This window comes from Sus scrofa, chromosome 14 (genome assembly GCF_000003025.6).
Source record: "Sus scrofa isolate TJ Tabasco breed Duroc chromosome 14, Sscrofa11.1, whole genome shotgun sequence".
NCBI classification, from domain to species: Eukaryota; Metazoa; Chordata; class Mammalia; order Artiodactyla; family Suidae; genus Sus; species Sus scrofa.
This window is the reverse complement of record NC_010456.5, coordinates 32,622,113-32,644,450: the sequence shown is the minus strand read 5'-3', so window position 1 is coordinate 32,644,450 and position 22,338 is coordinate 32,622,113. Positions and strand designations below refer to the sequence as shown.

At 52.9% G+C, this 22,338-nt stretch overlaps 1 protein-coding gene across 3 annotated transcripts in view; it reads right to left on the bottom strand.

The window, feature by feature from the left end:
- Nucleotides 1–21,165, bottom strand: part of SH2B3 (SH2B adaptor protein 3) — a 41,321-nt gene extending 20,156 nt beyond the window's left edge. The window contains exons 1-2 of one of the 3 annotated variants that reach the window (XM_001929523.5): nt 20,805–21,165; nt 9,212–10,006 (exon numbers count right to left, since the gene is read on the bottom strand). In XM_001929523.5, the coding sequence (XP_001929558.1) occupies nt 9,212–9,979 (768 nt within the window). In that variant the 5' untranslated portion in view covers nt 9,980–10,006; nt 20,805–21,165. The remainder of the gene's footprint in view (nt 1–9,211; nt 10,007–20,804) is intronic. The other 2 variants (XM_005670660.3, XM_021072940.1) reach the window with 2 other exon arrangements.

Sequence of the window (22,338 nt, the reverse complement as noted above, 5' to 3'; positions counted from 1 at the left end):
CAGGCGCTGGGACCACCCCCATCCTACAGATGAGGAAACTGAGGCCCCGTCACTTGCCCAAGGACAGCTCAGAAGGAGCAGAGGGGGCATGGTCTGACTGCCCCCATCCCAGCCACCCCCAGGACCAGCAGATCCAGCCATTCCCAGCCAGACCACTTCCTCCTGGGGTTCCTGGAGGCCTGGGGTGCAGGGGGGAGCTTGGGGCTGTGGGTGAACCCCATGGGAGTCCCCAACCTCCTTCCTCTACCTCTTCTCTGAGCTGAGCAGCAGAGGCCAAGGGCGGGGCACGCTGGGTCCACCAGCTCTTACACGCTGGGTGAGAGGGGCACTGCCAGCCCCCTCTGGGCCTCAGTGTCCCCATTCGCAAATTGGTGTCATGGACAAGAGGGCCACAGAGAGCCTTTCCTGGTCTGAGAACTCAAAACAGATGCCCCCACCACTGGCTGACCAGCATCCCCACCCAAGACCCACGTGGCACCAGGTGTAGCCAGAATGCCTGGATCCCACCCCCATCTTGGCTGTTCAGAGCTGGGTGACCTTGGGCAAGTCATCTACCCTCTCCTGGATGCCATTTCCCCATCTGTGATATGGGGGCAACCACACCAGCTCCTCTACAGGGCTGCTGTGAGGGTTAAGTGAAGCCAAGGCAGCAAAGTGCCTCCTACATAACAAATGCCAAATAAATGCTACCTAAAAAAAGCATTTTTTCCAACAACAGCTACTAGGAATCCATCACTACCCTTACTACACAGATGAGAGAAGCTGGGTCTCAGCCCCTGGACCTGGCAGGGCTGGCCAGGCTTTGAGACCATCTCAGCCAGCCCAGGCCTGGACATACAGGGAAACTGAGGCCCCAGAGAGCGAAAGGCTGGCCCCAAGGCCATGGCCAGCTCAGATGTGCTCCATTCGAAAAGGGACCCCCAGCTCCTAGGAAAGCCCAGCCCTAGGCCAGCCACCCCCAGCCTGGTGGCTGCTCCTATAGTCTCTCCTCCACCCTGGGGCCCCTGCAACCCCTGGTCAGGCTCTTCCTCTGCAGAGCTCAGGCAGGGGCCAGGATGGGACACACTTCAAGTGATCCAGCACTGCCAAATCCTCCCATTTACAAGAGAAACCAGAAATCTGGGTTCTTATATGAAACCACTCCATTTTATGGTTTTTAAGTACTGGCAACCAATCCAACTTTCTTGTTTTCAACTGCCCAAGTGAGATGGCAGATCTCAGGCCTGGTCTGTCCGGGAGCTGGTTCTCTGCACCGTAGCTGAAAGAAGACGGTTCAACAGTGTGGCTGGGGACTCAGGAGTAGGGACCCATTGGGATCAGAGGTTCAGATCTCCCTAGGGGCATGATCCTGAGTGAGACTCTTCACCTCTCCCAGCCTCGGTTTTCTCATCTGTCAAATGGGCCAATACACTTGCCTTTATGGGAAGGACTTGAGGTCAAGTGTTTAGGGCACTGCCTGGCACACAGTAGGTGCCTATGTAAGGTAGTAGACATATGCTCCCCCTGCCCAGCCCAGCCCACCCCAGGCTCAGAGATGCCCGAAGGGAAGGAGGAGCCACAGGGCAAGTGGACATGGTGACCAGAGGATCTTCTAGGAGAAGAATCATGCCACACTCTCCCAGAGCTGGAAGGCCATAGGCAGCTCCAGAGGGTTCCTCAAGCCCATTCCCACTGCTGGGGAAGTGTCCCAGCCCCTCTGGGCCTAAATCCTCCAAGGGCTCTCTCTGCTCTTAGTGTAAAACCTAAGGCCCTCACTGTGCCCCAGAAGGCCCCACCTAGTCCAGCCCCAACACCTCTCCAACCCCATCCCTCCTTCCCTCCACTCCAGCCCCTGGCCACCTGGTTGCTCCTCAAAGTCTCCTGGTTCATGCCAACGCCAGGGCCTTGGCACTTTCCAGTTCCTCAGCCTGGGTGGGACCCAGCTCTTCCAGGATAGGTACCTTCTCTCATCCCAGATTCACCTCCTGGCAAGGGGCCTTTCTGACCACCCCCAGCAGAGGCAGTCCCCAGCCTTCCCCTGAGGGCCAGAGTGCAGCAGAAGGACGGGTTGCCCCACCTCCCGCCCGCCCGCCCACAGTGATGCCACTGAAACCAGACTTCGGACTTTGGGAACCAGCCACAGATGTCTCCTCCAAGAACCCTCCAACCACACCCCACAGCAGCCTGTGGCCTCTACTTACACACCACCTGTGATGGGGTGCTCTCTCACCACAGCCCTCACAGTGACCCTCGGCCCCTGACTACTGCTGTCACCCCCACTTTACAGCTGAGGAGCCTGAGGCTCCGAGTGAGGAGGTGAGCAGTCCAGGGTCAGAGGCAGAGCTGTGACCCAACTCCAGGTGAAACTGACCCACAAGTCGTGGACCACCTGGCCTCAGACTTCTGGATGGCATTAGCTTGGCTGAGGCCCCAGTGCTGTCCCTGGGCAGCTGCCCTCTCTCAGTCCTCATCCTCCAGGCTTCTTCCCATTCTGAGCAGACAGATGCTGAGCACCCTTTAAGTGACAGAGCTTGGGTGTGAACCCAGAGCTCATGCCCTGGCAGTCAAACCTTCCTTTCCCTTTGTTTAAAGCTGCTCTGATGGACGACTCCAAGTTCAAGGTCTGAGGTCAAGGCTGCTCACCCAGCAGGCACACTCAAGACTTCTAGTCTAGGTTTCCTGGGCCCAGAGACTGGACTCTGAGTCATTCCAGGAAACCTTCAGAACAGCCCCAGAATGTTCCTGGAACAAGGGGACATGGTCAGAAGCCCACTGAGCTGGGGCCTGGTCTGTCAGACCAGACACTCTGCAGAGGTGACAGGAGATGCCCCATCAGGGCTGCTTACCTTGTAGGGGACACCCCAGGTCACAGAGGCACCACCAAGCCTATAACAGAAGCCCAGGGACCCAGCTACCCTCCCCCAGCCCTGCTTCTCCAGGACCAGACACCACTTCTGAACCCAGGGACTCTGACCCAAAGGACTGGAGCCGTGGTACAGCCCAGCTGGGCACTGAGCGCCCAAACCAGCACTGGAAATAAATCCGTTCTCAGCCCCAAATCATGTAGTACCACAACAACCAGAATAAGGAGGAGAACGGTAACACTTACTGTGCCAGGCGCTCAGTAGATGAGCCCTCCCAGTTAACACAACAGCCCCACAAGGCACAAACTCTGAGCAGCCCCACTGTATAGAGGAGGAAACTGAGGCCCAGAGAGGGAATGCCACTTGCCTAAGGCCCCAGAGCTGAGAAAAAAAAGCTAATTCATCATTTGAACTTGGGCCCATTACACTCCCGTCACTGGGTTTTCCAGGATGGTTTATTTTAAGCAGCAGCGGTTGTTTTCAAAGTTTTATAGGGAACCTCGCACTATCATGCAGATAAGACCATGTGTCTGGGGTTTATTTGCTTTTCATGCTATTAGGGCCTTGAGACTTTTTAAAAACAAAGAGTAGAGTCTTTATCTGCACTTGCATTTTTCCAAAAGCTTTACATTACATTTGGAATAAAATATGAACTCCTCACGGGACCCTCTGCCTGCACATCCTCCCCCTGCCCCATCTTCCCGTCTGTGCTCCCACCACACTCTGTTCCTTCCTTGCTTGCTTGCTTCTTCCCTTTCTCCCTCTCTCCCTTCCTTCCTTTTTTTTTTTTTTTTTTTGGCTACACCCAGGGCATATACAAGTTCCCAAGCCAGGGACTGAACCTGTGCCACAGAAGCAACTGAGGCCACTGCAGTGACAACAGTGACAATACCGAATCCTAAACCAGCTGCACCACAAAAAAACTCCCTATTCTTCTTTCTTAAAAACACATTTGGAGTCTCTGTTGTGGTGTAGCGGGTTAAGAATCCACACTGCAGGAGTTCCTGCTGTGGTATAACAGGATTGGTGGTGTCTTGAGAGCACTGGGACGCAGGTTCAATCCCCAGGCCGAGCACAGTGGATTAAGGATCGTGTGTTGCCACAACTATGGCTTAGGTTGCAACTGCAGCTGGGATCTGATCCCTGGCCCAGGAACTCCATGTGCCACAGGACAGCCAAAAGATAAATAATTAAATAATCCAGAGTTCCCGTCATGGCTCAGAGGAAACAAATCTGACTAATATCCATGAGGACGTGGGTTCAATCCTTGGCCTCACTCAGTGGGTTAAGGATCCAACATTGCCATGAGCTGTGGTATGGATCGTAGACACAGTTTGGATATAGCATTGCTGTGGCATAGGCCAGCAGCTACAGCTCTGATTCGACCCATAGCCTGGGAACTGCCATATGCCACAAGTGCAGCCTTAAAAAGACAAAAAATAGGAGTTCCTGTCATGGCACAGTAGTTAACAAATCTGACTAGGAACCATGAGGTTGCGGGTTCAGTCCCTGGCCTTGCTTGATGGGTTAAGGATCCGGCGTTGCCATGAGCTGTGGTGTAGGTTGCAGACGCGGCTTGGATCCCACATTGCCGTGGCTCTGGTGTAGGCTGGTGGCTACAGCCCCGATTGGACCCCTAGCCTGGGAACCTCCATATCCCATGGGAGCGGCCCTAGAAAAGGCAAAAAGACAAAAAATAAAAAATAAAGAAAAAAGTCCAACTGCAGAGGCACAGGTTCGATCCCTGGCCCAGGGCAATGGGTTAAGGGATCCAGAGTTGCCACAGATGTGGCTTGGTTGGATTCAACCCCTGGCCTAGGAATATTAAGAACTCAGTTCAAAAGCCACCTCCTCATTCCAAAATATACAAACATCTCATACACCTTTATATCAAAAAAACAAACAACCCAATCACCAAATGGCCATAAAATCTAAACAGACATTCCGCCAAAGAAGCCATACAGATGGCCAAAAACACATGAAAAGATGCTCAACATCAGTAATTATTAGAGAAATGCAAATCTAAACTATAATAAGATATAACCTCACATCAGTCAGAATGGCCATCATCAAAAAGTCTACAAACAATAAACGCTGGAGAGGGTGTGGAGAAAAGGGAACCCTCTTACACTGTTCATGGGAATGTACGTTGGTGCAATCACTATGGAGAGCAGTGTGAAGGTTTCTTAAAAAACTAAATATAGAACTACCATATGATCCAGCAATCCCACTCCTGGGGATATACTCAGAGAAAACCATAATTTGAAAGGATATATGCACCCCAATGTTCATTGCAGCATTATTTACAACAGCCAACCTAAATATCCATCAACAGAAGACTGGATAAAGATGATGTGGTACATATATACGATGGAATATTACTCAGCTATAAAAAAGAACGAAATAATGCCATTTGCAGCAACATGGATGGACCCAGAGATTATCATACTAAGTGAATTAAATAAGACAAAGACAGATATCATATGAGATCACTGATATTTAGAATCCAATTTTTTAAAATGATACAGGGAGTTCTCTTGTGGTGCAACAGGTTAAGGATCTGGCATTGTAACTGCCCCAGTGACGTGAGTCACTACTGTGGTACAGGTTCAATTCCTAGCCTAGGAACTTCCATATTACAAGGGGTGCAGGGAAAAAAAAAAAAGAAAAAGAAAAAAGAGAGAGAGATACAAAAGAACTTATTCGCAAAACAGAAACAGACTCAGATATTTCAAAAGGGAAACGTTGAGGGGAGAGATGGATTGGGATGTTGGGACTGGCACATACACATTACTGTATACAAAATCAATCAGTGGTAACAAGAACCTACTATATAGCTTGGGGAAAGGTACTCAGTACTCTGTTATAGCCTATACAGGGAAAGAATCTGAAGAAGAACGGACATATATGTTTATGTATGGCTGATTCACTTTGCTGTACACCTGAAACTAACACAACACTGTAAGTCACCTGTACGCCAGGAAAAAAATAAAAAAGTCATCTCCTCAAGGTTCACTGTGAAACTTCTGTGATTAAGAGGGTAGTGTTGGAGGTTTCCACTGTGGCTCAGTGGTAACAAACCCAACTAGGATCCATGAGGACACAGGTTCAATCCCTGGCTGTGCTCAGTGGGTTAAGGATCGATCTGGTGTTTTGCCATGAGCTGTGGTGTAGGTCACAGATGCAGCTCAGATCCCGCATGGCTATGGCTGTGGTGTAGGCTGGTAACTGTAGCTCCGATTCAACCCCTACCCTGGGAACTTCCATGTGAGTGTGGCCTAAAAAAAAAAAAAAAAAAAATGTGGTGTTGGCATAAGGACAAACACATAAGCCAATGGAACAGAAGAGGGTCCAGAAGTACACAGATAGACACTAGGTTTAGGATGAATGCAGCATTGCAAGCCAATAGGAGAAAGAGGATCCAATAGGAAAACATCAGCATGAAGTGCCAGAACTGAAAGAACTTTGACCCCTACTGCACATCATACACAAAAACTAATTCAGGATAGATCTCGTGAAGGCTCGTCAATATGACTTGGCCCAAACAATAAAGACACTAGAAGAAAAGACCAGAAAGATCTTTATGGGGGAGTTCCCATCATGGTGCAGTGGAAATGAATTGACTAGGAACCACAGAGTTGTGGGTTTGATCCCTTGCCTCGCTCAGTTGGTTAAAGATCTGGCATTGCCATGAGCTGTGCTGTAGGTTGCAGACGCAGCTCAGATCTGGTGTTGCTGTGGCTGTGGTGTAGGCTGGCAGCAGTAGCTCCAATTAGACCCCTAGCCTGGGAACCTCCATATACATGCAGGCATGCTCCTAAAAAGGAAAAAAAAAAAAAATCTTCATGGGAGTTCCTTTGTGGTGCAGCAGGTTAAGGATCTGGCATTGTCACTGCAGTGGCTTGGGTCGCTACTGTGGCACTGATTCAATCCCTGGCCTAGGAACTTTCACATGCCACAGGTGTGGCCAAAAAATAAATAAAATAAATAAAAAAGAAAGATATTCATGACCGTGGGTAGGCAAATATTTCTTAAATAGGATGCAAAAAGTACTAACCATAAAGGAAAGCAATTGATAAATGGACTTCATTAAAATGAAGAATGTCTGTTCAAGAAAAGATTCCATTAAAGAAGTAAAAAGGCAACCACAGAGCAAAAAACAATCTGTACAATACAAAGTGCATTCAGGATCTGTACACACTTTTACAAATCAATAAGGACAGACAACTCAATAAACATGACAAACACTTGACGAAAGAATCAATCCCAATGGCCAAAAAAAAAAATATGAAAAGGTGCTTAACCTCAGAAGTCATCAGGGAAATGCAAATTAAAGCCACGTTTGAGATACCAGAATACATTCACTGGAAAGGCTGAAATGAAAAAGACTCATACACTGTTGATGCGGATACAAAATGCTACCACTTTGGAAAAAGTTTAGAAGTTTCTTATAAAGTTAACCCCATACTTACTATATGACCTAGAACTTCTAGGAATCTACCAGAGGGAAATGCAAGTGTATGTTCATACAAAGACCAAAGAGCAAATTTCATTACAGCATGGTTTATAAAAGTTCCGAAGTGGAAACAACCCAAATAGTCATCAACTGGTGAACAGATAAAACAAACAGTCTGTACATCCATATGACAGACTGGATTTACTTAGTGATAAAAAAGAAACAAACTCTGATGCACCGGAGAACATGGACAAATCTCTAGAACATGCTGGGTGAAAGGAGCCAGACAAACAATGTAACATGTGATTTCATTTACATGAAGTTCAAAACAGAGACGGCAATCTGCGGGGGTAGGAGTGGGGGGGCCGGTGTTGGGGGGTGCTATTGCGGAGGAGGTATGAGGAAGTGCCTGGGGCACTGGGCCACAGGCATACACAGAGTTTCAGGTGTACTTCATATGCATCAGGTAGTATGTCTCCCAGAGGCCCCATTGCTTTCCCTCAGAACGCAAAATACAATTTATAATCCCATCTTCATGTTTTGTTTTCGTCCTTCAACAGCCCCCACCAAGATGCCAATTCCCCCAGTACCTAGCACGTGCCTGTACTGAGCAGGTGTTCAACAAGAACTTTTTTTTTTTTTTTTATGGCCATACCCACGGCATATAGAAGTTCCTGGGCTAGGGGTCAAATCAGAGCTGCAGCTGCAGGCCTATGCCACAGCCAAACAGGATTGGAGCCACATCCAACTTCAACGGGTACCTTTTTTTTTTTTTTTTTTTTGTCTTTCTAGGGCCACACTCACTGCATATGGAGGTTCCCAGACTAGGGGTCAAATTGTAGCTGTAGCCACCAGCCTACACCAGAGCCACAGCAATGCAGGATCTGAGCCACGCCTATGACCTACACCACAGCTCACAGCAACACCAGATCCTTAACCCACTGAGGGAGGCCAGGGATCGAACCCGCGTCCTCATGGATGCTAGTTGGGTTCATTAACCACTGAGCCATGATGGGAACTCCTCCAATAGGTACCTTTAGAACGAATGAATAATTGGTCTCCTCAACCCAGACGGTGATCCCTCAGGGCTGGGGACTGTTTTCCTCGCTCTCTAGACCAAGGCCTTAGGACATAACAGGACCACAAAGAGAAAGGAATTAAAGGAAAACCACACCGTTCCATCAACTTGACACATCTGGTCAAAGATGGAGTATGTCAGGTGTGCAGAACACGGTGACCCTTGAGCCTCCTCAACTGCACAGCTGGAATTCAGTTAGTTGCAAAGGGGACAGACAAAAATGTTTCAACTTGAAAGAAAATAAGACATCCACAAAGCATGGGCAGCCCCAAGGAATCCATGACGGTTTTGAATGGCCTAGGAGAAATCTTCCTATTTGACACGGTCAATCTGAGTCAGGATTTTCAAGGACCTTGGACCAGGCTGCCTCTAGCCCACATGATGACCATCTATGGTGTCCCCAAACATTCTACAAAACCCCTGACCAGTACTCCTCAAAACTGTCAAGGTCAAAGGAAACAAGAAACGTCTGAGAAACTGTCAGAGCCAAGAGGTGCCTAAGGAGACGTAACAATGAAATCTAATACAGTATCCTGAACCAGAAAAGGGACATTAAGGGAAAACTAGCAGAATCCAAAGAAACCAGAGATTTAGTTAATAATAATGTACCAACTTTGTTCCCAAATTATAACATGAGTGTGCACACTAATGTAACAGGTTAACAGGAGTCAACGCTGGGTGGGGAGCAGCATGGGAACTCTGGACTATCTGCGAGTGGAAGTGATTCGCAGAGGAAAAAGTTCATTTTTCAAAAGGCATGCTTTCCTCTGGGTACTTAGCAGCCACCTGCTGTAAAACTGTCACAACCTGGAGCCACGGGAGCAGCGCTCTTACCTTGGGCGGGTCAAAGAGCTCCAGCACCCGGTCCGAGCTGTCGGGGCCGCCAGCGCGCCGCAGAGCCAGCCGCCCGCGCTGCCAGCGCACCCCGCTGTCCATGGAGGCCTCGTCTGCCAGGCTATACCGCAGCGTCGCCTCCTTGAGGGCCTCGGGCGGCGGCTCCCGGGCCAGGCTCCAGGGCAGGAGCTTTCGGGCTAGGCCGGGCCTGGCCGGGGCCTCACCTGCCTCCCCCGCGGCCGCGGCTGCCGGGGCCGCGGGCAGCTCACCGGCAGAGCGGTGGCGGAAGATGTGGCGGAGGCTGTGGCGCAGGTGCTGGAAGGAGCAGGCGGCGGACGGCCGCGGCGGGGCCAGCTCCTCCGAGCTGCGGGCCTTGGGCAGGGCGGGGGCGGGGGTGGCGGGGCCCGGGCCCGGCTCAGCCGGGGGAGCCTCGGCCTTGGTCGGGGGCCCGCGGCCCGTTTCACGGTAGTCGCGGGCGGGGGCAGCGGCCCGGGGTCCCAGCGGCCCGGGCGCACAGCCCTCGCGCACTTCGCGGCAGAAGTAGCGCTGGAAGAGGTCGGTGAACTGCAGCGACACGAGCTCGGCGCGCAGCGGCGCGTGGTGCGGGTGCTCTCGGGCGAAGAGCCAGTACTGTCGGGCCAGCTCCCGCGCCGCGGCCACCGCGTGCAGCTCGCAGAACTCGCTCCAGCCACGCGGGGACGGGGACGACGCCGAGGAGGCCGAGGACGCAGAGGAGGCCGAGGAGGGCTGTAGGGTGGGCCCGTTCATGGCGGAGACGGAGGTGGGGCAGCCAGGCTGAAAGACATGGTGGGTGGGGAGTGAGCCACAGAGGAGAGAGCGGACAGGTGAGAAGATGACCACTTTAAACCATCGTCAGACGCTCTACTCACCAGGCACAAGGTCAAAGAGCGAAAAATTTCCCTTAATACCCAGTGCTGGTGAAGATGAAGCCAAATGGGCACTCTCTTACAGTGCTTCCAGTACATTAGGGGTATGACCTCTTTGGAGGGCAATTTTGGCAGGATTATTTTCAGACCTAGTAATTCCACTTGTAAGTATTCAAGAATACATATGCAGAGAAGCATGTACAAGATAATCCCCTGCTAGGTGTTTTCTGCCCCAAAATTTATAATGCGGAAATAGTAAATAAAACCTATTGGCCACCAGAGACTGGTGAAATAAACTGTGATACATCTGCAGGCCGCAGTATGCAGCAGCCGTGGAAGAGGAGGAGGATGGTCTATGCTACAACCTTGGGGAATCTCTAAGGCACAGCATTAAAGAAAAAAGCAAACTGTCTGTGCAAGCCCGTTTACATGAACACACAAAACCAAACTACCAATTCTTTTTTGTCTTTTGTCTTTTTAGGGCTGCACCCTCAGCATATGGAGGTTCCCAGGCTAGGGGTCGAATTGGAGCTGTAGCTGCTGGCCTACACCACAGCCACAGCAACACTAGGTCCTTAACCCACTGAGCGAGGCCAGGAATCAAACCCACAACCTCATGGTTCCTAGTTGGATTCGTTTCCGCTGCACCATGACGGTAACTCCACGAATTCTCATTTGTACATAAATGTATTTAAGTGGTGAGCAGGAAAAGTGTGGCTGGAGAAAACCTATCCAGAAACAATAGTGACCTGTGGGGGAGGGAGCAGAATTTGGGGTGCAAGGGGAGAAGTAAGGCTTATTACTTGTCTTTAGAAAATATGATTAAGAACATGGTGCCTGGAGCCTGGGTTCAAACCCCAGCATGACCACTTACTAGTTAGGTGATCCTGGGTGAGTGATTTCTTTCTGCCTTATTTTCCCCATCTGTAAAATGGAGAATGTGACTGCACCTACTTCATAAGAATGTTATGAGGATTCACTGAGTTAATAGGTGTAAAGGCCTTAGAACGTAGGAAAAACCTAGTAAGGCTTGTAATAAATGTTATGAGAGTATATTATTAATGTCAATAAAAATAAATATGAAATAACAAATAAAAAAGAATAAATCAACAAGACTCACATGTGGTACAAAGATATTTCTTGCTCTGATGGGGGGAACACCAGGACAGGCAGACCCTTGCCTGCCCCATCTCAGCTGGAACTTCCACACAAAACAGAGAAGACCCCTACCCTCTGCTGTCCACGGTGCTGAACCCTGGCCCTCTCTAGCTACCATCAGTACCATCCTTCCTTCCAACTAAGCCTGGCTGGGCCCAGGTCCCATCATGGCTGCTTATTCACCCAAATATTACTGAGGGCCTACGGTGTGCTGGATATTGTGCTAGGCCCTGGGGATACAGCACTTACCCAGACAGAAATTCCTGCTCAGAGTTCCCATTGTGGCTCAGCGGTAACAAACCTGACTAGGATCTATGAGGACTTGGGTTCGAACCCTGGCCTTACTCAGTGGGTTAAGGATCTGGTGTTGCCGTGAGCTGTGATGTAGGTCGCAGATGCAGCTTGGATCTGGCATGGCTGTGGCTGTGGTATAGGCCAGTAGCTGCAGCTCTGATTCAACCCCTAGCCTGGGGAACTTCCACAGGCCGCAGATGCAGCCCCAAAATGACACTAAAAAAAAAGTATCCAGGAGAAATTCCTGTTCTTCTGGGATTATATTGCTCACATACACACAAACACACCACAGAGCACATGTGTGCTCATTGGCTGTGTGGCCTCTGATACCTGGCTGGACCTTTCTGAAGCCTGGTTTCCTCATATGTCAAATGGAGAACAGCATGGTGTCCGCCTCCTAAGATGGCTGTAAGGAGGTTTTTTGCTTCTTTGTTTGTTTAGGGCAGCACCAGTGGTATATGGAGGTTCCCAGGCTAGGGGTCTAATTGGAGATGCAGCTGCCGGCCTACACCACAGCCATAGCAATGCAGGATCCCAGCCGAGTCTGTGACCCACAACACAGCTCATGGCAACACCTGATCCTTAACCCACTAAGCGAGGCCAGGGATGGATACTAGTTGGGTTCTTAACCTGCTGAGCCACAATGGGAATTCCTGTAAGGAGTCCTTGAAAGGGGACTCAAGGTGGAGATGTGAACCCAGAAACTGGGGTTCTTTCTGCCACACCCCACTGTACACCTCTAGCCATGGTGGCGACCCTGTACCAATCACAGCAACACAGCCCATACAGCACAAAGTAGGTGCCGCTGCACCAGCTGGGAGGGTACTGTGCACACACTTGACATTTTTGTACATCACAGAGTTGTGGGCACCTACACACAGTAGGCAGCCACTGGAGGCTATCAGGCAGAAGGGCCACGTGTGCCCATGGCCACCACACTCTGCCAAGAAAACCACCCCCGGTGCTGAAAGTGAGGGTTTTACCTGCACGTATGAGTAGTCTGTCCTGCGTCAACCCTGCAGCCACTCTACACTTTGATACAGGTGAGGCCAGCACTGTCCTCAGAGGTTGGGAGAACCCAGAGAGCCCTCAGATTCCAGACACAAGCTCCTGTCCCATCCACAAGACCCCATGTAATCTGCCCCTAGGCAACTGCATTAGGTGTCTCTGTGCTCTGAGCTCACCAGCAACTGAATCCTGAATGTGCTGTCATCAGCTATGATTATTTTATTAGTGACTCTCTTCCCACCAGACTGTGAGCTCCATGATACCAGGAGTCACTCCCGGCCCCAGCCCCAGTTCCTAGCATGTAGCCGGAGCCCAATAAATGCCCACTGAATGAATGAACGTAGGAATGCAAGAGGTTGGCTGGATTTGCAAATTCTGGCTCCTCTGGCAGATGCGTGGCAGTACCTACAAATAGCCACCTCCTCTCCCTGGGGCAACCCCCCTTCTGGTCACCCAGGCCCTTCCTTTTGCCTGGAACACCTGACCCGTTCACCCCTATAGGTCAAAGTCCTGAAGCCCAGCTGCAGCACCAAACCCTGGTAGGAACCGTCTCAGAATAGCTGTGCCCACACCAAGCTCCCTCACCACCCAGGCAATGGCTAGCAGCCCTCCTCACTGGCCCCCTACTCCAATTCCTCACGGACAAGTAGTGTGTACTGAGCACTTAGTACACATCCAACGTTAACTGTTTTTGCAAAACATTAACTCTCCCAAATTCATAGTAGCACTAGGAGGTAGGGCCAGTAATTGCTCCTGTTTTACGATGGAAACGCTGAAGCACAGAGGTCTCACAGCTAGCAATTAATGGAAACCCTACACAGAAGGCACCCCTAAAACACTGGATCAGTACCCAAATGCGCACAAGGAAGACTCACTGCCAGAGAATATTTATCCAGAGGAGGGGATATAAAAGCTTCATTTAGCTCCTGCTGGAGTCAGGAGGCCTCAGCTCCTCCATCCAGATCGCAAACCCACCAGGTGGTTGGAAAAGAGCCACAGGGTGAAAATTTTTTTAAATGGGAGTCCCCATTGTGGTGTAGTGGGTTAAGAACCTGACTGCAGCAGCTCAGGTCACTGTAGAGGCATGGGTTCAATTGAAGGATCTGGCATTGCTGCAGCTATGGCATAAGTTGCAGCTGTGGCTTGGATTCAGTCCCTGGCCTGGGAACTTCCATGTGCTGGTGTGGCCAGAAAAACAAAAATTAAAAATTAAAATTAAAAAAAAAAATAGGGGAGTTCCTGTCGTGGTGCAGTGGTTAACGAATCCAACTAGGGACCATGAGGTTGCAGGTTCGGCCCCTGCCCCTGCTCAGTGGGTTAACGATCCGGCGTTGCCGTGAGCTGTGGTGTAGGTTGCAGACGCGGCTCGGATCCCACGTTGCTGTGGCTCTGGCTCAGGCTGGCGGCTACAGCTCCGATTCGACCCCTAGCCTGGGAACCTCTATATGTCGCGGCAGCAGCCCAAGAAATGGCAGAAAGACAATTAAAAAAAAAAAAAAAAACAACAAAAAAAAAACAGCCATCCTCAACCCCAGGAGCGGCCCAAGAAATAGCAAAACAAAACAAAACAAAAACAATAAATGACACTATTTCACACATTTTAAGTGCCCTGACCTGTGCTGAACACTTTGTAGTCATTCACTTGTTTATTCCCCAATGGGGCAGGGGGAAGGAGGTGGAATCCTAGCAATATACCCATTTTATAGATGAGAAAGCCCAGGTATAGAAGGAATGGCTTGCCCAAGATCACAAGGCCTGCCAGGGGCAGAGCTTGGATTAGAACCTGGCTTTGTCTGCTAGACGTGCCAACTAAACATGAGCGATACTGCTCATTGTCCACTTCCATCAGCCTGTAGTGTCTGCCCCCAGGGCCAAGAAGCCATTGCACTCCTGCTCACTCCGCAGGGTCTGGTCAGAGCAAGTGCACCAGAAATATTACTTGTATGAATTCATGAACCTGTGCCTCCTGGGGTTGAGGCCGGCTGTTTTCTTTTTTCTTTTTTTTTTTTTTTTTATTGTCTTTCTGCCAATTCTTGGGCTGCTGCCGCGGCATATGAAGGTTCCCAGGCCTGGGATCTAATCAGAGCTGTAGCCACCGGCCTATGCCAGAGGCACAGCAACGCAGGATCCGAGCCGCGTCTGCGACCTATACCACAGCTCACAGCAACGGTGGATCCTTAGCCCACTGAGCAAGGCCAGCGATCGAACCCAAAACCTCATGGTTCCTAGTCAGATTCGTTAACCACTGAGCCTTGACGGGAACTCCGAAGCTGGCTGCTATTTGATAGTCATACACTTGGAGTCATGCGCCTGACCTGTATGGACAGACAGAAATGGCTGAGGGGCTCTGAGAGAGCCACCACCACTGATGACCTCTCCACGGGGGAGCCACCAACCAAATCTGGGTTCACACCCTAATTCTGCCACTTCCTTGCTGCGTGTTGCACAAGAGAAAGCTTCCGTCTCTGCGCCTCAGTGTCCCCAGCTGTAAAATGGGCTAACATTCTTCTCTTGGCACTCGCTAGGAGCTTTCTAAGAACTGCTCTCTATGGGGTGTTTGGTGTGGGGTTGAAGAAACAAATGGCTGATCCTATTTTATCACTATTATTGTCAGAAAAGAAGAGCACTAGCTCCAGAGAATGTCAGAGAATGCCTGCCTGCTGCAAAAAGCCACAGGGAGGGGGGCAGCTTCATGGGCTGGGCCAGGCAAGGGGTGTCACGGGAGCCTGGACACCAGGCCTTCTCAGGGGAGAAGCGCAGCTCCGGCAGCTCCAGCCAGGAGCTCCAGGCAGGAAGTCACTGGCCAGAGCGCTCAGCTGGGGCCTGTGCTGGGGAGGGGGCTGCGCCTGGGAGGTTTCCTGGCTGGAGCAGGCAGCCAGACTGCAGGAAGATGGTCCCTTCCTTGGGCCTCGGCCCAGGTGGGAGCATTTATTGAGTGTTTACTCTGTGCCAGACACAGGGGAAGAACAATTGATCAGATCACGCCAATCCTGGGAACAGGGCCTAAAAACTTTTGGCACAAAACAGTTACTAATCACCTGGGGGTTCCCAGGTGCTCCCAGGCTTCAGCTAGTGGCTATGAGTAGAGGGGTCTTTGGGGCATTTCTATCCTCCCCCCACCCACCCCCACCTCAACCCCCCTACTGGAGCATCTGAGAGCCAGTCCCTTCTACCTCCTCAGCCTGCACTTTGGGGCAGGGAGTTCTGCTGGGTAAGGGAGCTGGGGGTCCAGAGTTTCCCAAAATCCCCCAGCAATGAGAGGGACAAGGATGATGTGACATGAAGCAGGAAGATCAGATTGCAGCCTGTCATCCCACGCCCAAGACCCCACAGGAAACACACGGAAATGGAGGCTGCTACCTCTGGGCCCATGTCAGGGTGAGGGTGGGTTTGCCTTTCAGGATCCCAAGTGTTTTTGTTTTTGTTTTTGCTTCCTAGGGCCGCACCCACGGCATATGGAGTTCCCAGACTAGGGGTCAAATTGCATCTGTAGCCACAGCCACACCAGATCCGAGCCACATCTACAACCTACACCACAGCTCACGGCAATGCTGGATCCTTAACCCACTGAGTAGAGGCCAGGGATGGATCCCGCATCCTCATGGATTCTAGTCATATTTTTAACCTGTGGGCCACAACAGGAACTCCTTGGAGAGAATATTTTAAACTGCAGTAAATGAAGTTAAAATGAGCCAATCCAGAGCCTCCATTCTCCCCCAGGTCCACTGCTTAAGGAGGTTTGGGCAGGAAGTCATACCTTCAGAGGGAGATGCCTTCTCCAGGGAGGCCTCCGGGTTCACTCTAGGCTGCTACAGGCATTTCTGCCTTTCCTACCTGCAGCACCAACCTCTCCAGGAGCCCAGACCCCAACACACACCGGCTGGTGGGAGGCCTGCTGCCCTTCCACACCATTCAGACTGGCCAGACCGGAGAAGCCTATGGGAAGTACAGAGGGAAGGCACTTGGGCCCTGGGAGGCTGAGAAGTGGGTTCTGTCCTAGACCACTGGCAGCCAGGGGGCCTTGATGCACTCTCTCTAGGGTCACCTAGTGCCCAGGACATTTATCACACCAGCGCAGTTGGTCAGAACAGGAAATGTCCTCTGGCTTCCTCTGCTCCCACCCCCTGGGGCTGACACCCTGGCCAACAGCTAGGCTTCAGGAGGTGGGGAAGTCCAGCCTCCCCTCAACCTCCCACCGCCACTCCAAGAATAGGCAGAACTCTCTAAGCCACCTCCATCCCTGTGACACCTTCCTTTAACTGCCCCTGGGCTGAGGGGATGAGAGGGAAAGCCTCTCAGCCAGCTCTGCACATCCCGCCCCACCCCATCCACAGACGGTGGCTTCTCAGGATTTCAGGACAGGCGACCTCTGTCCCTCCTGTGTGCCTCTCCTTACATTCTCACCCTCTCTGGGCTTCTCCTCCTATGAGATGACACCAGAGTGCCGGCTCTCAAAGGACAGATTCTGTGCCAAAATCCCTCTTCTGTATTCACCTCCCCTAATCATAATTCCAATCCCCCAAGCCCTCAAGGCCAGGGTCCCCCTCCTGCATCGGGCGCCTTGTGAGTCAGCTCCCGGTGAGCAGGGCACGGACTTCCTCCCTCCCAGGCCTCCCTGGGGACACTCAGGGCAGTGGCGGGCTCACCCCGTCCAGCCGGGGTGGGGGCCCACATCCGGGCAGGCCCCCAGGGGCTCTGGGCCTGGTTCACGAGGAAGCCTGCAGCCCGGCCCCCCTCGCCGACCCCTGACAGGGTGGCGTGGGAGGAAAAATCTTCCAGCCATCTGCTCAGCTGCTGGGTTTCCGGGCGGGGCGGGGCAGGGTGAGGAACAGCCAGAAGGACTCGCTCTCCTGGGGAAGCGCCCCTTGCCCCTGCCTGGAGGAAAGATGCCTGGCTGAGAAGCCCAGTGATGGGTACTGGGACCCTGGAACCCCCATTGAAGAATGCTGGTCACCCCCGCTTTGAGGCCCAGTAAATGGGTGTTCAGCTGTGCTTTGGACCTGCCTGGTCCCCAGGGGACCTCAGGCCCCAGGAAGCCAGGGAGCTGGGGCACAGGGCTCCTGGGTCCAATTAGGCCTGACTCAGCGAGTGACCCCAGCTGAGTCACTTCCCCTGGGCAGCCTGCCCGCCTCAGTTTCCTCAGGGAGGGCGGGTAGCTGGGAACAGGGTCTGGCTGGGAACAAGCAACTTGTATTACACCTCTGGACTCTCCAAGGCAGGCTTCTCTCGTCTGCCAGATGGAAGCAGCTTCCTGCTCCGCCCAGCCAAAGATGCTGAACACCCGGGGGGCCCCCAGGGACTGTTTTCCCAGGAAACCTGGCAATTAAGTGCCAGCCTCCTCTTGGGAATCAATGGCAATTGCTCTTATTGAGCGCTGACTGCATGCCAGGCATTGTGCATGCCTCTTCTCCAAACAACCTTATTAGTACTCTCATTCATAAATGAGGAGACCAGGAGCTCAGAGAGGGTAAGGGACAAGCCCAAGGTCACTCAGCCATAGCAATTATACCCAACAGTTCAAGCCCCTACTCTGAGCCAGGCTCATACACTTCACATATGAACTCACATACAGGCTCATATATGCTGGAGAAGCTGGGATTCTTGGCCCCTATTGGGCAGGTATGACACAGAGAGGTTAGGTAACTTGCCCAGGGCCTCACATCTAGAAGCCAGCAAAGCTCAGATTTGGCTCCAAAGCCTATGCTAAGTGTGAACTGAACAGGAAAGGCTTCTCATTTTAATAATAATAACAACAACGACACTATTCCTAATTGAGTGCCGCAGCCATCACTGAGTGCTCTATGTGCCCTGTCTCCCCAACACAGAGTGGGTCACACTGGGACTGGTAGCTGGAAGGTCCTTCCAAGTGCCTCTAGCCCCTCTGCCCTCAGGGAGGCTCCACCTGGGGTGGCACAACCAGACAGGACATGCAGGAACTCCTGTAGGCTGAACAGCTGCAGGGCTACCCAGCACTTGGGCTTAGGCTGCCACCACATTAGGAGCTGTTCTACAGGATCTAGATTTGTACCAGAAAGGTCTGTTTGTTGGAGAAAGATGAGCCCAGGGTTCAGAAGAATGGGGGTTGGGGGGAGGGGAATCCCTAAGAAAAACAAGCAGAGCTAATATCCACAACAAAGATAATAACAATCTCACCCTTATGACCATTCCTTCTTCTGACCAAGTCATTCTAAACAGTTTGTGGAGTTACTAATGTATGGTCCCAATGACCCTAAGAAGTAGGTCCTATTACCACACCCATTTGACAGATGAAGAAAGCAAGGCTGTGATGGTTAAGCAAGGCCTCATAGCTATAGCCTCCAGAATTCTCTCCAAGACTCAGGAAAACCCAGAGCTGCACCTGCGGGAGGCACTCAAGGGAGGCTGATGAATTATCAAGGGATGCTGAGGAACCAAGGCTCCTCAGCCGGTAACAATAGCACTAACGATGGTAGGGATGAAATCCACCACCAGCACTGCCACCTGTACTTGATCCCTTTCAATGCCAGGCACATTACATTCCTGCCACAAACTTATTACCCCATTTCACATAGGGGGAAACTGAGGTTCACCGTGTCACTTGCCTGTGCCCTCAGCTAGAAAAAGGCGGTGGGGAAACTGAACCTAATCTTCCAGGACCCACCTCTGCCGCTGCTCAGCCCCTGAAGGTCCTCAGACGCCAGCAACCGATACTTTAGTCCAACCCCTTCCCAGCCGGCTGCCTCTGTGGCCCACAGGGACCCACACAAGTTCTAGGAATTTCACCCTTTGGCTCAGAAGGATTTTCCCTCCCAGAGGGGGGGTGGTGGGAAAAGGCTCCGAAAAAAACTACATTAAAAACCCTTCCAACTTCCCCAGTGGGCCCTGGCCTCTCATCTGCTGACCCCAGCCTGACCAGGCGGCCTCAGCCTGCTCTCCCCCAACTAGGGCTGGGTCTCCGGCCCCCACTGGCCCAAGTGAGCCTCCAGAGCTGTTTCCATTCTGGCAGCCAGGTCGGTGATGGGAAATCCAGACACAACTCGCACCCACAGCCCTAAAGACCCATGCGTTCACCGCCCTGGCAGGGGCCCGGGAGATGGACTGTAAATGGGGACCCAGGATGGGCTGACTGTCCCAGCTGAGCCTGGCAGCTGGTAGGTGTCAGGGGATGCTCATCTCCCAGGTGAGGGGGTGGCAGTCAGATCTCTGCCCCTCCAGCTCCCAAAGCTGGACCCAGGCCCTTCAGAAATGGCTTTGCCAGGCCCTCTGTTCCAAAACCCCTGCCTGCAGCCCAATTTCACTTCCTCCCACTCAGTTTGGCCTGGCCATTCCCCTCCCTGGAGGCCCCCAGCTGCAGGCAATGACCTCCTCACCTACATCATTGTGGCCCAGGAATAGGGAAGAGAAACAGGAGAATGAGGAAACTAAAGAAAAAAAGTGGACTGGCAGGCAGGGCCCCCTCCCCAGTTCCTCAAATGCAGTCCCTTTTGCCCCAAAAGTCCCAGGAACAGAATGAGGGAAGGGGGAGGATTTCTGCACCAGGCATTATTAGGGGCCTCTGAAATACCCTCCCAGCCCTGCTGACCTATAAGGCCAATGACCTGTGTCCCATTGTTTTTGGTGGGAGGATTCCCCTGGAGCCCCAGGTCCAGGGTGGGAGGGTACCAACCCAGAGACCTGAGCTCTGAGAGCCCTAACCCTTTTGAACCCTCAAATGCAGCAGCATAGGGTTACATGGGCCATTCTACCTCCCGGATGCAGGGAATGGGGAGAGCAAGTCCTGGAATGGGAGGGGAGGGCTACCCTCTTAGCCACATGGGCCTGGCCAGGGAGAGTGGGGAGGGGCCTGAGTCTAACTCCCGAATGACTCTTCCCTTCTCAAGAGTTCAGGTTTACTACTTTCGCTTTCAAGGTACCAAGCAGGTGACCCCTGACCCCTCCTCACCAGGCACAGTTGACTGGCTGAGCTACCTTAAGAGGTGGACTGGGACTGTTAGCCATATCCTCTGGCAGCGCCTCCCGCACGACCTTCACTTATACCCCCATACATCCCCAGCACGTGTGTGGGTGGGGTGTCGGCTGGGAGGGTGTCGCAGGAGCTGGGAATCGGTCACCTCAGAACACTCTCATCTGAGTTAGCTGCAGGACAATATTTAGGTTGCTGTGGGAGTGCGCAGACACTGTGTAGAACGGGACCCGGGCCCTCCTCTTCCCCCCATTAAAGCTCTCCCAGACCCAGAGGAAGGCAGCGCTGGGAAAGACAGGCTTACCTGAGAGAGAGGGGGTCCGGGCCCGGCCGGCCCATGGCGTCGCGCGCCCCTGGGCCCCCGAAATCCCGAGGGGGCAGGCGGGCCCCAGCCCCGGGCGCCTTCTCTCCCGCGCGCCGGCTCCTGGCTCGCGGCTCGCTCGAGCGGGGCTCAGGCAGGAAACCCAGGCTCGGAAAATGGCCAGCGCCTCATCATTTCCGCCGCCAGCGCTTGACAGTTGCGGGAGGATGCGCCTCCCGGCCGCCACCGGGGAAACTTTGCTGCCGCCGCCGTCGCCACGGCGAGCCGCGACAGTCCGGGCGGGCGGCCGGGCGGAGGCAGTGGCCCGAGCCCATGCCGCCCCGCGCCGTTATGTAAAGAGGAACCGGCTGTGAGAGCAGAGCCCGGCGGGGGAGGGCGGCCACGGCAGGGGCGGGGCCATGGCAGGGCCGGGCCACACGAGGCCCCGCCCCAGTCTGCCCGCGAGCCGGACCGCTAGAGGGGAGCAGGCCCCCGGGGGGCGGGGCCTGCTCTTACCCCGCCCATCATCCCTGCTCCGCGGTTGACCAGGTCCTGGGGTCTCAAACGCGAATCCGGAGAGAGGGCGTGGCCTTTGTCACGCCCATAGCTCGCCCACCCGATTTTGCATCGCGCAGCCTAAAGAAGGGAACGAAAGGCAGGAGAGGCGGGACAACCTTGGGCCCACCCACCTAGCTCCAGCGACCACCGGGTGCCTCCGCTCTGCGGGGGCGGGGCCAGATGAAGGAAAGGCGGAGTCTAAGGGCGGGGCCGGGCCGAAGCGCCAGACTTACGGGGGGCGCGACCCTGCCGACTCCCTCCTGCAGGGCCTTATCTGCAAGCGCCGGGCCGGTCAGTGCAATAGCGACCGCAGCTTTCATCATCACCCGGGGAAGGATCCCAACCCCGCCCGGCCCAGACTATTGACTCTACTGAGCCGACCCCCATAGCGCCCCCAGTTGGGTTCTGTCCCCACCCTCAGCTTTTCTCTTGTCTCAGCCCTTGCCTCTATAGACTGGCCTCTATGCCCTCATCTGTCCCCTAACTCCAGGAGCGCATCATTCACCAGGAAGCCCTCCTAGACCGCTTGCTCCCATGCCCTCTGGGCCTCCTCCTCTGGTCTCCTCCGGGCTACTTTCATTTTATCTATGAGCCTTATGTGGGGTGAGGTTCACAGTGGGGTCCCCAATTAGCCTGAGGTGGAGCATACACACAGCCAGCCCTTCCCCCAGCTCATGAGAGGGAGGAGAGAGAGGAATGTCTGCTCTTCTCTCCCTCCCACAACAGGAAACAAGTTGCTCACACCCCCAGCTTGCGGGGGGCCACATCACCCCTTTCCAGACAGCATACTCTTCCATTCCACTGCCTCCCCCTCTTTCTGGCCTTGGGCAAATGACTTGACTTCTCCATACCTCCATTTCCGCATCTGTGAAATGGAAATAACACCTTTTCACAGGGTTGTGAGGATTAAATGAGTTAATGCATTAAAGAGCGGTTAGCAAAGGGCTCTGCCCAAGGGAAAACACTGCTGCTTGAGTGT